The 16,648-nt window shown below is 29.9% G+C and overlaps 1 protein-coding gene across 6 annotated transcripts in view; it reads left to right on the forward strand.

The window, feature by feature from the left end:
* LOC111040164 (acetylcholine receptor subunit alpha-like) overlaps window positions 1-1,955 on the forward strand; it is a 177,806-nt gene extending 175,851 nt beyond the window's left edge. For all 6 annotated transcript variants that reach the window (XM_022323934.1, XM_022323933.1, XM_022323935.1 and 3 more), the window contains one exon: window positions 1,597-1,955. Coding sequence is in view for 1 of the 6 variants with exons in the window: in XM_022323937.1 (XP_022179629.1) it covers window positions 1,597-1,636 (40 nt within the window). In the remaining 5 variants the exon portion in view is untranslated. The remainder of the gene's footprint in view (window positions 1-1,596) is intronic.
* The last annotated feature ends 14,693 nt before the right edge of the window (window positions 1,956-16,648 follow it).

The following is a 16,648-nucleotide window of genomic DNA, read 5'->3' on the forward strand; positions in this document are numbered from 1 at the left end:
TTCAAAATTAGATCCAGAAACTTCTATCGCTATTGAAAAAGCCCAAAATATTATGCAAAATGAAACATTAAACATTTTTTTAATTTTCATCTCAGTGAATTTTAGTTTTATTGCACATACAATTACAAAATTAGAAACAAAAAATATGTCCTTAAATGATAGTATGCAAATTGTTGAATCAGTGATTGAAAAATTAAAACTCGTAAGTGGAGCAATAGGAGATGAGATGTTGTAAAAAAGAAAATTCATGCAGTTACAGAAAAAAATCCAGGCTATATTGATTGTAAAACAATCAATGAAATAATGAGTGGCAGACACACTTCTAAAATTTGGAATTATCGCCTTCTGATATTATGCGCTTCAAATATGCTCCAATTACATCGGTTGATGTGGAACAATCATTTAAACGTTTTAAAAATATTTTGAGACCTAATAGGCGACACTTAACATTCGAAAATTTAAAAGAAATTGTGATAATTCAATGCAACAAATCATTTTAATAATTTAATAATTTTAATAATTTCAATAATTTTAATTTTAATTGTATTTTTTTTTAAATTAAATTAAATTAATTTTTTTCCCACATATTTGGATGTTTTTACTTTTTAGCACATATTTTATAAATTATACTTCCATATATATGTACATATTTTTGTATTTTTATTACATATAAATACGTTCCCTAACTAGTAATACATGAGCTTGGAGTATAACACAATAGATGTGTGGCCTGCAAGGAAGTTTGGAGCAATTGTTACTGGTTTTAATAACGTAAGACCTTCAGGAGCAGAAGTTAGTGCGTTTTGGAGATCCAAATAAGAATCATTGAGAGAAACTGAATCACAAGAAGTATATAAAATTAGTGATGTAAGTCTGTGGACACACTTTCAGATGAAGTAACTATAGAAGGCTATAGGATGGGATAGGATTGAAGAGACAAAATTCACGTACCTACAGAATTGTCGTTATCTTATGGTTATTTTCATATTAAATCAAAAGTACACAAATTCACTATAAAAAAAGTAAATTAAAAAAACATTGGATATTTAAGAGTTGAGAGTTTAGACACTGAAATAAGAACTACAAAAGTATAATTATATTATTTTTTTAAATTAAAATTAATAATTGTGTATTGTGTACATTTGATTAACTTTCACTTAATATATTATGATTTTTATTTGTTTGGTAAGAATTCTTATAGTATATATTATATATATATATGTGTGCGTACTTCCTATATCACCCTCTTTGTACCACCACAATTTATTTACGAGTAGACGATTTTACATATTGGACTGCTGTAGTCAATAATTATGGTTCCGTTTCGATATCATTGTTTTTGTTTTACATTATAACAAAACGACGAGATTATAAAATTTAATATTTTACCGTTCAGTTTGTTATTGTGTACGAGCAAGAGGAAAGTTGCTAAAAATTGCTGTAATATTCTTGTCGATTTTAACGCGTTTGTGTTTCGCACGTATTTTAAATATTACACACTATGTAGATACTAGATAATCATAATTACTTTTAGCGATAATATTCTGCATTCATTATTTGACCACGGTACATTGTTGCATACGGCTATTGTTTCAGATATACATCGTACAGTCTGACGCAACGCGAGGGCACCTAAAAACAACGAAAAAATCAAATTCCAGCTCCGATGACGTCATTTTTGTAGTTGCAGTTTCAGTTGCAGCAGTTTTACACGAATACATGATAATAGTAATAATAATATTAAGTTAGCCAAAAAATAACAAAAAAAGGAAAAAAAAAAAAAACGTTTTTGTACGTTTAAATTTTGTTGTACATTAAGTTTTGTTATAATACTGATAACGATTATTTCAATGATGCCCAGTAACAGAGTAATTTACTACGCAATAATAATAATGATAATTCACAGACACCGTAATATTGTATTATTATTATTATTATTATTATTATTATATATATAAAAACAAAATGTATTTGTATAATTATTATTATTAATTAATTGTCTTAACGAGTATAATATTACATTTATACATATATATTATAGTGACTATGATTATAATGTATATTATTATTATACACGTTGAATTATTATTACAGTGGATAATATTATCGAGTATCTACTATTATGATTATTATTGATTACGAAAAATGCCATTTATTAACCATAATATTTTGTAAGTGTTTATATGAATGTTTTTTTTTTTATTTATTTATAGTTCTACTGCGTTGTTATTTGAGTTTAAATGCAGAAATATATATTATATGTATATTTATATATATATATATATATTTAGATAGGGTCATGCGTAGAGTGCCTTAAACATAATATTTATATATTCCGTAGCCTATCGTACTTACATTTTAGTCGTATAACTCATCGTTTTGCTCTTTTTGAAAGGTCAGATTTAAAGTTATGAGTGTTTGTATGCCTATACGTGTTGTTTCGTTTGAACAATTTTATGTGTATGGAAAAACTGCCAAAATTTGTGTAACGGAAAATAATCGATATATTTTATGTTAATGTTATAGTTAAGAATATCAACAACAATCTTCAACATTTTGTTACACGGATAATTTGTATGCACCTAAACCGGGTTAAATGTATTCTCTGTGAATTGTTATTGTTATTAAAATTATTCTTATGACATTTACTAATGGTTCAACAAATAAGATTCATGAAGATGTTTAATATTAATGTTATTTTATTAAGCTGATAAAAGTTAAACAATTTTCTACTTTTTTAATATTGTCGAATGGTAAAACAAAAATTTTACTCAATATTCTCAACAACTGAATCTCTAACCATTAATTTTAATATGATCCAAATGATCAGTCTAGAAGAATTGATTCAACCTTTTGTACATTGAACTGCGGAGGCGTTTATTGATTAGCATTGTTCAACTCTTATCGCTCAATGAACCGAAATTTGCCTAGCGAAATTAAAATATTCATATTAAAAACCAAAAATCTTTGTCCTACTCAAATAAGTATATCGGTCAAATATTTCATGCCCACGATAATAATTATTTATACGTCTAACTGAAAGCTTCAAGTGAATGAAAATTCAGAAATCATGTAAGCGCAACCATTATCCAGATGTTGCAACTTGCAAATATTGTGAATTTAGAGTTTTATGTTAATCAGCTGCGATCGAATTAACGGGGGAACCAAAATTAGCATTATACGTAGTCTTGTTAACTGCAGGTGCAGAAAATCAACCGAAATTTAAAAATTAGAACATTATTGCTCAATGGCTTTAATTTCGTTTGTTTTCCTAAATTTTAAGAAATAATTATATCATGTCGAAGGATATTAATTAGAAGTTATAAATTATCAACTGTTATTCGAACGAAAATCGTAGATTCTACGGATTGAATAATGTTAACGTTTAGATTTAAAGTGTAATGCCATGAAGTTAAATATCTATATTAAGTGAAACTATAGTTTGATAGAACTATAGTATAATATATAACATTGTTTTAAATATATAGAAGTCGCGTGACTAACACTCGTGTTGTTCTTGCTCGTGTGCTTAATATTATGAAATAGATAAATACATAAAACGAAATATTCGAAAACATGTACGTTAATAATATTATAAATGTAATGCGTGTGTAGGCAAAGTCGAATTGAAAAATATTAAATATACCCGTGTTATTTTTTTTTCTGCGAGGGGGGTGGGTTACAATAGACTGTGATGTATTATAATAATAACGTTATTAGAATAATATCTGTTTATGACTGTTTGCAACAATAAATGCATATAGAAGGAACTTAATGAATATAAAAAAAATCTAAATACATTATATAGACACATAATACATAAATAACAAAATAAAAATATATAATATATTGTGTAATTTTGTATATTTATTTCGACCCTAGCAAATGGTTATTCTCCGTTTCGGTACTGTTGAAGAAGATAATTTTACGGCAAAGAACAGAACGTGGTGTCATCTTTATTCAACGAAGAAATACCAACAGAACGCTTAGGTAGGTACTAGTTTTTGCACATGAACATAACTGTACCAAAAAAAAAAAAATAATACTTATACTATCTATCTATTTAGTACTTATTATGATGTCTTCTGAGGTCTAACTGCAGCGAATAGTCAATAAAATAAATTATGCATGATATTATCATGTTTATTTTTCATGAAGTACACAATGCTATAGTTGTACATTAAATATTATACTGAACAACACTACATTTTTTTTCGAGTTCGCGGGAAAAAAAGCAATACACTTTATTTAAATTATTATACTCTTTACACTTATATTCACTTCTCTACACAACTGCATGCCAAAAACTTGCACTTATTTATAATGTTTATACGTTCGTTGTGTTTATATTTCCTATGCAATTAAAAACTGTAAAAGTGATTAGGTATATGTTATGCGTTTCGTCCCGCAAACCGTTATAACGATTCGATATAGCCCTCGAGTGAAATAGTTCAGGAAACTACAAACCTCGCCGCCTGTACGATTGTAGCAAGGAATCCTATGTGCAAAAGATTAAATATTTTATGTGTGTCTATAATTCGTGATAATCATTTTAGGAATAATTCATAACAACTCGCTGGAATGATAAGTTATGCGAAAGAGTCACTATGACGCTGTGGTAATATTTTTTACTGATATAAATGCTATAACTTTATGCTGCAGCCAATTTAAATAACAATGCTAATAAATAGTAGGTAATGGACACTATTAAAGTCAATGTTTTTTCAACGTAATTCATTTTAAATAGGACTTCTAGGCTCGGTTGTAATAACGATCACGAATAACAATTTATTGTTGATACTCCCCATCAGTTAAATAACAATATCTGTACTTTATTCTACCATTGGGTAACATCTGTTGGCTAGGACAATGCGTAACACACTCGTTGAAATTATACTCGAGAGCAACACAGTACGTGCAGTACGGCATAATCTGCATTATGGTGACGGGTAGTGTGCACAAATAATATTGCTGCAAATACAAACATGTTAAAAATGGTCATTATGATATTTTTCTTGGAATAATCCTAAAGCAACTATTCAAATATCGATGTTTAATGTTCGATAATTAATATTATTACAAATGTTCGTGGTTGAAATTGCAACAATTAGTTTAAGTTATTAATAAAAACCAAATCGTTTTCATTACCTATTTATTCATAACATTCAAGACAAATGTAACAAAAATAAGTCGGACTCTATATTATAATATTACTTATCTATATTACGGTTGTCAGTTACAATAGACAAGATTATGTCATAACACGTTATAATGACAAAGGGTCGCTATAATAATAGCTTGTTTATGAATTTATTATAGTACCTTCCGAGTAAAGTAAATATTTTCGGAATGGATTTGGTGATATTTCCATACAATAATTATTCGTTTGGATTTCCAATGACCATCACTATTGAGAATACAAATTGCTCACGATGTGCTTCTGGTAAGATCCTGATGCTAATTCAAAAATATACATTTGTATTTTGTGATTGAACCATACACTAATATTATGAATATTAGTTGTATAATCTGACTTCACATGTACATAAGCTACAAGCCTACAAACATACATTTTATTTAATACATAGGTAACGCTACAATTCGATGCTTATAACTCGAGTCATTGGCTACCATTTATAAACGGAAAAAGAATGTTCAATTTCTATGTTAAATCTCAAAATATTTGTATGAGTGTACCTCTACAAAATGTGAATTTCGGTGAATCCTTTCTAGTGCACCTTCACATGATCGTGCGATTGTACCATGTCAAATACTACAAAACTGTGAGAGTTCGATTTGACATATTTCAATTTATAAAACGGATAACGATTGATTTAGAAGTTTAATAGTTTTTATTTGAGTTCTGTAGCGTCCCCAATTCGAATAGAATTGCAGATATTCGTCAACTAATATTTATATAAGTACTAGAATATTTCACTAGTCTTAAACAACTTGTAATAAAATACATTTTTTTTTTATTTATCTCTAAAAACGTATTCAAAGTACTATTCCACTTACGTCTTTTATTAATAATATGAAATTCAATACAAAACTCAGTAAATTCATGGCTGAAATGAGCTCTGTTCTAACTACCTAGTCATATCAATATGATCCTTGCACGATTTTACTGTATATGTTCCTTGTATTCAGCTTAAAACTATGTAGAAACAATTTATTGTTTAAGCCTCTACGAAATTTTTTTGATCAATCGAAATATAATACTGTAAGACGTGAAGTCCGAATCTTACCAATTTTCTGAAATATTATTACTTTTTTTTCATACACACTTTTACATTTTTAAAGTATAAAATCATTCCGCAAATTTTCTATAAATGCATAACTTTGTACGTAATAAACTTATAACTGTTAACCTAAACTTCATAACCAATCGACAATGTGATTATCACTTATCATTAATCACTGTTATAACTTTGAAGTTTAAATTCTTATAAAATAACTTTTTCCAACTTTATATTGACATTTTGTGATCAAAATAATAATAATATATACGAATCAAACAATAATTCGACTATGCCTACATATAGGAGCGTAAAACTTTTCATGACGAATTGCTGTGGTAAAAAATTTAAATGTTATACTTGAAATATTTCCATAAAATGTAATTACGGCGTTTTATGATGGTATAATATGTTAAATGTATGTAAATACGACGTTTAAAAAATATAAAAATGTATTTCTCCGAAAATGTCACCAAACCATAAACATTAATACAATACGTATTAACTGTAAAACTGTTAAGAAATTTGGCTTACGCAAATTGTGTATTACGAAAATATTACTTAAACTGAGTTTGGCTATTGCGTTCAAGCCTATTCAAATATTCCAAGAAAATAATAACACTTTAAATCTACCACCATGGAAACATTAACGAAGGATAAACGAATATTGTTATTTTTTTTCTAGAAACTTTTACAAAATAAACAATATGATTACAATTTAATGGACAACTTGACCATTTGTCGTGTGTAATAATGACCCAGACGGAGAAATAAACGTTGGAATGTCTCTCAAATGAGTTACCAGCTATATTGGTTTTTGTTATATTCATCATGCCTTCTATAACCATCGCCACTTTCCGCCAATGCGTTTTCATCCATACCGGCATGCTCAACATTCCTCATACTTCCTTCCGCAAGTCTTTTCCAGTCCAGTCATATAATCACCACCTTTGGAGTTATTACGTGTATATTATATAATACATTAATATTTCAAATAATGGCAGACAGGGGACAGCTTGCAATATCAGCTGCCAATGAAAACATATTAAAATCTAAGGACAATTTTTTTTATCTCTGACCATCATAAAGTGAACTATTCTAAATACTCGTTAAATATAAAATGATTTATATATGTATATATATATGTGTAATATATTATTATATATTAATCATGATACAACCAATGAAAACGGCAAACTAAATACATAGTCGGCTGGGTAATGAGTATAATAATAATGCGTTTTATTAAACCCCCATAAAATCTTGTTATTTTATCATGATGATTTTAATTTATACATATAGGTACCAGGATTTTCGTCTTTCATAATATTTTGGATTTCGATCCGCAGAGAAGAATATTATTATCTTAGACTCTATTGCGTGCTGATGGCATATTCCTCCTGCCGTTGAATTTTCTAGCAGACTTAATAAATGCTGTAATGCATGTCTACTTCTATCTGGTATTGAAAAATTCAACTTCTATATTATTTTATTACATAGTGAGTGTCGTTTAGTGTGATAACATTGGTGTATTTCATTTCGTTTCTATTAACCAGTTGGTTTCCGAACGTAATCGGTTTGAAAAGTGATATAATCGATAAAATGTCTAAAAAAAGTCATTTAATTATCCGGTACAGGTACATACGTACAGCGGTACTACGTTCGTAACATAATATTATTTGATTTGTGTTTATCCCTTTTGATTCCAATTAACGGTCTATTCTATGAGTCAGTGATCACGTTTAGCACAACTCACTGCAGTATTAAAATATATGTACCATTATAATATATGGGTACTATATACCTCCACGAACGTATTTTCTCAATATATCACTCGGACAGATTTTGGTGCTCACCATATTAATCACGTGCTCGATTTCGCCCACGGCATAATGGGGTTGCTCGAAGTTTTTCCAGCCTGTATATTATATATTATTATTCTAATAATCAGAGACGTTGGCGTTCGCCGCGGACTTGGCCGATGACCAAACCATCGCGGCGAGATGTCGTAGGGGTGTACTTTATGCGAAAACAACGCTAAGATCCATCGAAAGTTATCACAGCGGTCGTTCGGATCGTATATAAGGCAATAATATTATGATTATTATGATTATTATTATGACTATCGTCACGCATTGGGCCGCATAAATTTAATCCGTCGGCTGAAGATAACGCCACCACAGCCAATGCATTATATTGCGTGAATAACCGTCTATTGTTGTGATATTATCGAAACCCGTGTGCCGGACGTAGTCGTTGTAGAGCGTTTATTATTATTATTATTCGACTACTACAGCGGCCACTATCGAACAAAAGACAGCGTGGTCGATAGAAATAATACCATTTTCCAACAATAAAAACATAATAATGCGGAGGGTGGTTCTTTTAACTGCAGAAAATACTCATTAATACGCATTATATCGAGAAAAAAAATTAGGGGTGATGTTTATGAAAATATTATATTTTTGACATAATTTGAATTCACTGCGAGACAGTATTTTTGAAAACAATTTAATATTGGGAATTTTTTTTTTCAGGTAAATACGTTTTTCATTTTTAATTACATCACATACCCAGGCTTTTAATTTCATATTCCAATTCATAATAATTTTTCTTGAGACTTTTGGTGTAAAATCAAATTAAAAAATATATCTTTAAGTAGCAGGTACATATTAAAAGTTTTTATGTGAGGGGTGTAGTGAACACATTCTTATGAAGAAATGGAGAAAACAAAAAATGGGTATTTCATGTTTTAATTATTAAACGATTTCAATTTTAATCTTACGAAGGTAAAATACAGTATTAACACTATTAACTATTAACTACTAGAAAACCATTAGAGGTGGCTTTTAAAATGTAGTATCCACCAAAATATTATAGATTACTATAATATGGGAACAAAAATATATGATGCATGTCGTGTCCTTCTGACCACGAAACACATATTCACTAAATGTCAAAAGTTTGAAATTTACATCAATCAATTTCAATTTCCCGTCAAATGAGGTTGGACCTTAGGACCCAACAATTAAGATGTGTATGACTATTATAGGTATCCCAAATAAATCTGAATTATACATTTTAACATAAAAACATGTACCTATGACCTCTCTAAAAATGTAGGTAATTTATATAATAATATACTGATGGATCAGTTGCCCATGAATTTAAGACCAATAAAAAAGGCTTAGAGCAGTATCTCAATGATAGTTCATGATATCACATTGATAATAAGTACTGTTTTATAGTTGGTAACATAATGAACTTATAATTGAAGGTATACTGTAGGTATTGCAATAATTTATGAATATTATATGGGTTTTTGATGGTGTTGGTAACTCAATATTGTTATTTAATCATCAGTTCGAAACAATGGAGATACTGCAATTTGCTAAGCTTATAATAATATATTGAGCAAATATATTTGTTGGATAATTAAACCATTTTAAATAAAATCTCAATATTCCCTTTAAGTTGATACAATAGATAAAAATTAAGTATTTATCAACAAAAAATATGACACTCGTAACATTTTAACATTCCTTAACAAGACCAGTTTCAAGAAAAAATAATTAAATTGTAACGTATGGCACATAACCGTCATGTTCGTTACTTGAAATAAAAGAAAATACAGAAACTCTTTTTTTTTAAGATAATATATTAGTTATATTGCACTTCTTCGTGGTAGTTGAAGTAATCTATAATAATACTAGTATGGTAGTATCCCGCAATACCTGAGAGTCCAATAATTATTTTGCTCGTAAAAACTTAAGATACTTCAAACTATTTGTTTTTGAAACTAGAAATTCGATTTTCATAGACGTGTCAACATTATATTATATTGAAAACAATAGTTTGCCTTCTCTTGTTTTTGGTTTTGTGATGAGTTCAAACTTTGCGAGACAAAAATAAATAATATCTTCAAAAACGCCGCATCATTTCCGATGCGGTATAGGTACATACATTTACCCAACGAATGTGTTTACTGTTCAGAGGATCAGCCAGTGCTGCAATCAACCAATGAGTTCGTCCAACGATATAACGTCATAGCCGAGCTTTCCAAAAACTTTCACGTCTGACACACATCGCGCCACGGTCCTTTATCCTTTTTATTTCACACGCGCCCGACACTGCACGTGCTCTCCGTTCCCATATTATTATTATTGTACCCCCCTCACCCTCCCTGAGTACGGATTCTTCGATGCGTAGTCGTAACTTTTGAATAATAATAGTACATCGCGCGTGTGTGTGCGTAACGACATAATCGTATTATTATTGTCAATGGCGTATAATACACTTTAAAGTTGTTCGACGCATATTCAAAACGTATCGTTATCGAGCTTTTCATAATAATATTACAACAACCACCTACCTATTATTATGTTATTACGGCGTCGGCACCGATAACGCGTATGGTACCATATAATATTACACAACGTCATAAAATCATCACGACCGAGTGGTTGTGCATTCTCTATTTTATTAGTAAATTTACGTCGGCTTTAAAGACATATTGTCATAACGACATAATGTTATTATTGTCGCGTGACTGATCGTTATTGTGTGCTTTGGCGTTAACGTGTGACACGTGATCGAGTGTGAGTCGCTTGTATTGCCTACCCACGTCCCGACGACGGCGGCCAAGACAACACGGCAGTTCAAAGTAAACCGATCACCGACCACATTACAATAATGATAACGCAATAATGATAATATATCGTTATGGCGTGCGTTTCACGGATGAGCGTCCTGTAAAAAGTACCTGCGACAAATATTCACCGCGATGCCGTAATGTCCTTATACTGTCTATTATAATTAAATCTAAGTGTATTTCGCAAACGTTATAATGGCATTAAAGCACACGAATTAAAGGTACGAACAATTTTATAAAATAAAACAGTGGATATCATACTGTATTATCCCATCATACATTATTAATTCCGTCCGGACCAATTACGATTTGTTTCTAGAAGACATTTTTATGTGCGAGACGTTAAGCTTTCATAAGTTAAACTTTATAATGATGTACCTACATATAAATTTTAAATTAAACATATTTATATTATCTAAAACTTGAACGTGAAAATCATCACATTTATATTCTACGCATGGCGTTTACTCATACGACCACACGGCATCCAATTTTTCAGATGTCCTTTTTTCAAAACTACTTTCAGTGACTTTCTTAAAACAAAAAATGTACATAAAACATGCTTACTGTGTTTTGAAAATCCTTCAATTATCCGATCGATAAATATAAATACTGTACACACAGCAATATATTCAATCCCAGCTTTTACAATATAGGACTTTCGCTGCCTATCTCTGCCGTCTTCGCTGTTTTAAATTCTTGTTCCTTGTGATATTCCATGGAATTCCGCTGTAGGATTCACCCTATCTTCTCATCTTTTTTTTGGTCAACGTTTTCCATTCAGTCTCCCAATAAAAATGTTATTGTCGCACAATAATATGTGAAAAAAGCGGAACACATGACCAAAGTGCGCTTTGATTAAAAGTATCCATTTCAATAATTTTGCTTTTTCCAGTTAAAATGAAAAATAATACGCCAAGGTAAAATCATGTTTATGTACCGTGTATACTCATATGATCACATACATAATATACTCATATCTATGTGAACTAACTTAGTTAAGTTAAAACTTAAAAGTTTTACGGAAACTTACAACTTGTTGTTCTTATTAACATTTAATCGTTAACTTATGTTAAATTATTATATTTTTTTCAAATACTCTGATAGCCAGTTATATATGACTTGAAATAATAAAAATTAAATGTGTATACACTATACAATATGCATCGTCAATAATAATTGTAATATATTTATTGTTTAATCTATATACATAAAAATGGAGCCAAAAATGTATAACAATTCATCGATTGAGAACGGCTTGGGTCGATTTGGCTCAAATTTTTTTTTAATTGTTCCTAATTGCCGTGAGAAGGTCTTTACGAAAAACAATTTTGAAAAACCTTTTTTTTTTAAATTTTTTTTATAAAAATTTTTCTGATGATTTATTTTTTGAGTTCCGGAATGTTTTTTTTAGAATTGAAAAAGCTACAGCAAGCTTTAGCTTATAAAGTTCTCTATATGACATAATTAATCGTTAAAATGTGGCTGTCGGCTGAGATACGGCCGCTCATCGGCATGCATACATTCAAAATAGTCAATAAAATTAAAATTAAACATATTATTCATATAGAGTGTGCACCTAGCGGGGTCCCCAAATCACTGCAGAGTGCAGATTAATAGCCTGCCTGATAATATACAGCTCACATTATCACAAGCGAGCCTTATATGGAGTCTAGGATCAGCTAGAAAAGGTATAATATTGATGTAATAGATCTTTGTTTCGACACGAAACTACGATAGTTAATTTGTCTACTGACGATCGTATGTATAGCAATGGCTGCAACCGCTAAATTTATGACGTAGGAATACTTGCCGACATTTTAATACGACTAACATAATATTTTTATTAAGTCAAGAGTTGTATGGTAAACACCGAATAGCTCAATCATACAAATTGCGTTATCGAAAATAATAATACTTTATTTATCGATATGCGATAAACGTGTTAACTAAACAAATTATAATTATAACTATAGAATCATTTTTTTAATAATAATATGTGTATAGAATCATTAGAATCATTTATAAATATTATTATTTTTTTTTTTTTGAAAGGACTTTTCAAAATTTGACCTCTAAGAGGGTAAAAGGTAGGTTTTTTAAATAGCTATATAATACACGGGCAACGCCGTGACGGGACAGCTAGTTATTTATAAATTTAGAACGTAACACGGATTTGATCAAAATAAAGTAACTCGTTGTTTTTTAAGTTTATATCAATAAAAATCGGCTAAGTTAATGAAAATTAAGTTTAAAAAAGTTAAGTTAAATAAGACTTTCAATAAGAAAATTAACTAATTTTTAACTTTTTGACTCGTGTATGGGCATGAAATACCCGGGCTGGAATTTTTAACCAAATAACATTAATTAAACTAAAAGAGTTAAATATACTATTCCTTAACTATTAACTTATTACTTACCATTGTGACTGTATATTAAGTCAAATTAATTTTGTTCATTAACTTAACTACTTTTGCGCATGACAGTTTTTATAATAGTTTTGTAATGCATAAAATATATTATTACAAGAAATTATCAACGCCTATTAGCATGTTGCTTGATGCTTGAACAACTGAATGTATATTATGGAACATTTTATTCAACTGTTTTAATATTATTTGGACGGTTGAATATTTTTAACAAATATTTTGCAATAAATATTAATAAGAATTGAGAAGAAACCGTTTATTTTTTGTATATCGAAAAAAATTAAAACGAAACTCACTATTATACCCAGTATAATAATGCAATTAAATCATTGATTGTATACGTTGAAAATATGTAGAACGTTGACAGTGATGGATCAACACGTATTTTTATGTTTTCAATCACTTGAAATTTAATATAATGTTCATATTTTCAAACAAGACGAGTTGTAATACATTTTATGCTTTAAGTGTATTTATTGTTTTTTTTTAATATAGTTCAATATTAATTATTAAACATAACATCACGAGATTATACAATGAAATTGAGTATATACGAATACTCAGTTTACTGTGCAGTGTGCACCCAAACTTTTTTGTACAACGATTTTACAATGTAGGTACACGTAGACCTTTGTTTTAATCATTTTAAGGGCTTTCTCTTTTCCATGGTGCTCTGTAATGCTTTATCTCATGTAAAGGCAACCAAAAGTAAAATTACAGATCATGTTTTATGATGGTTTCATACCATTATTATTATTTTTAAAACAAAATCTAAGAAGCACTTTAAATAATTAAAAATGTATTCGAGTGAGATTTATTTTTTTAATATTTTAAATTTAAATATAAATTTCATAATGAATTTTAAACTCATTTAATTTTACAAAAAACTACTTTTCCAAATGTATGGATAGGCAATATAATAAACCATGATATAAATTGTATAATAATTATCTTAAAAATCATTACATATTAAGTATTACACATTCATAACACATAATATACATTTCTGGGTGTTTAGTGTGCCGGCAGCCCGCAGGTATGTTACGTAAGCCTGCTCTGCATTATGTACTAATTTATCATTTATGACCAAAGTAAAAATTTAAAACATAAGAAGCACTTCCTAGTTCCTATGCTTTATTCAAATATTTTTAAAAACGATATAGATACTTGTACATCGTTACGTAAACAATAAAATCAATTTCCATTAGTTTTGAAGAAACTATAATTTTATCTAGTTAGATACCTTCTACCTATAAGGTAACCACAATACATTTTACATCACTTTATCACCACTGGATCGGGGTTTATTTGCATTTGGTTTCATTAGTAATTACTATTTATTGAATTGCATACAACAATAACAGACGTGAGCACAAGGCCGGGAGTGCCCAGACAAGCCCTGTGATTTTTTTCAGGGCTTGAAACCGATTGAAATAATTTCGGTTTCGGTTTCAATTTTGTATACCGGTTCTGAAATTTCACGATTCCGGTTACAACTTAGCAATACCGGTATTTACAAATTTAGGTTTCGGTTTCGATTTTGTAAACCGGTTTCTACATTTTTAAAAACGGACTTCCAAATAAATATTTGAAATTATGATTTAATGGTTTTATTATGCTTAACTAGCTCTCCGAGCGTTGATGGGGGAGACCCCCAGACCCCCCGAGTGGGCTAAAAGTGAATTTCGGTCCACGGAAACTGAGTCGATGCAATTTTTAAAGTCGCGTCCGTAGGTGGGTTGAACCTCAAAAGTCAGAGAAGGTAATAAGGATTTGTGATAAGGGGCTTTGGAAATGTCGTTTAAAAGGTGTGAAGTTTGAAAATCTAGAAATCTGTGATTGAACGGGATTGATAGTCGATACGGTCCAGTCTTGTGCTCTTTACGAATGTCGAAACCCAAGAGTGTATATATGAGAGCCGTATTTGAGTGTCTAGCAAGTCAGTCACGTCCAGTGAAAATCGATTGACGTTCAACTTAGTCATCTATACATTCAATCTGGGACCGCATGTAAGGTATGTGGACACGGCGGTGGGCAGCTGTAAGTGAGAATTTCCAAAAGCTTATACAATGACGTAATACATCAGCCCGTGCGGACACTCGCTCGCTGCACTGTTACGGACAATTAAAATTCAAAACAACAATCGATTCACAATGCAAAACCTCCTTGGGTAGGTGTTGACTTAACGATACTGGTTAATTCTGATTTAACAACTGTCTGGATAATGGATTACAACTTAACTACGTGTACGCCAAGCAATGTAATATTAGTGCCAACGTAAGTATAACTTATTAAATGAGAATGAAAATAAACAATTTGGTAAAAAAAAAAAAATAGATTTGTATGTCAATTTCTATTTATTAATTCGATATTCAAATAAATGTACGTGACATTATTATACTTCACCTTATATACATTAACGTGTAATTGGGTGTTTATTTTGATAGTATATTATCTGTGACTGTAAATGCAGACCGACTGGAACGACGTCGACAAACGTTTAACTTCACTTCTATTCTGCAATCGCATAAAATCTAACTACCAACATGAGCAACCTATGGAGAGACCGAGTAGCTATTTTATAGGATAACCTCGTGACTACCGAGTACAAAACCAAAAATTCAAAGTAATATAATGTAATTTATTGAATTAAAAAAAAAATATGTATATATGCATATATATAGTATACCCATGTGATATGAAAGGTAATGCAGGCAATAACACTGCCTTTTCAGATATATTTTGTTAAAAAATAAGATATTATTACTACAGGTATACATTAATATACACAAAATATACATCAATTATAAAATATAGTACCTACATAAGTTTATCACATATCTTATTAGGTATTGTCTCTTTTATGTTTATTTAAGTATAAATGGAACACATAACAGAGCAACTTTAAACAACATAAGAACAGTTGAACGTTGCTCATTGAATGTACATTATAAAATATTCAGTATACTATCCTGGATTTATAATCTACATCAGTCAGTCCAAAATATATATTTTACATTAATTATTATAAAGTATGTTTGAGTGAATTCAGTCCAAGTCAGTGCCTAAATAAAATAACAGATAAATGTTAGGCAGACAGTTAAATTATTATTATTAGACACCATGATCCTGACGAAAAACTGAGAAAACTCTCGAATGATTAACATAATCGATTATCAAACGAACTAGACAGTGTCTGCAGAGTGCATTTATTGCAGTCGTGGACAATAACTGCAGTGAAACGTTTTTCCGGGCTATTACCTTTAATTACCATTTACACGCTATCGTATCCATGTGTGGTTACAAAGGAAACACTGCACACGCCACTC

Source organism: Myzus persicae, unplaced genomic scaffold, assembly GCF_001856785.1.
Source record: "Myzus persicae strain clone G006 unplaced genomic scaffold, MPER_G0061.0, whole genome shotgun sequence".
In the NCBI taxonomy this organism is placed as follows: domain Eukaryota; kingdom Metazoa; phylum Arthropoda; class Insecta; order Hemiptera; family Aphididae; genus Myzus; species Myzus persicae.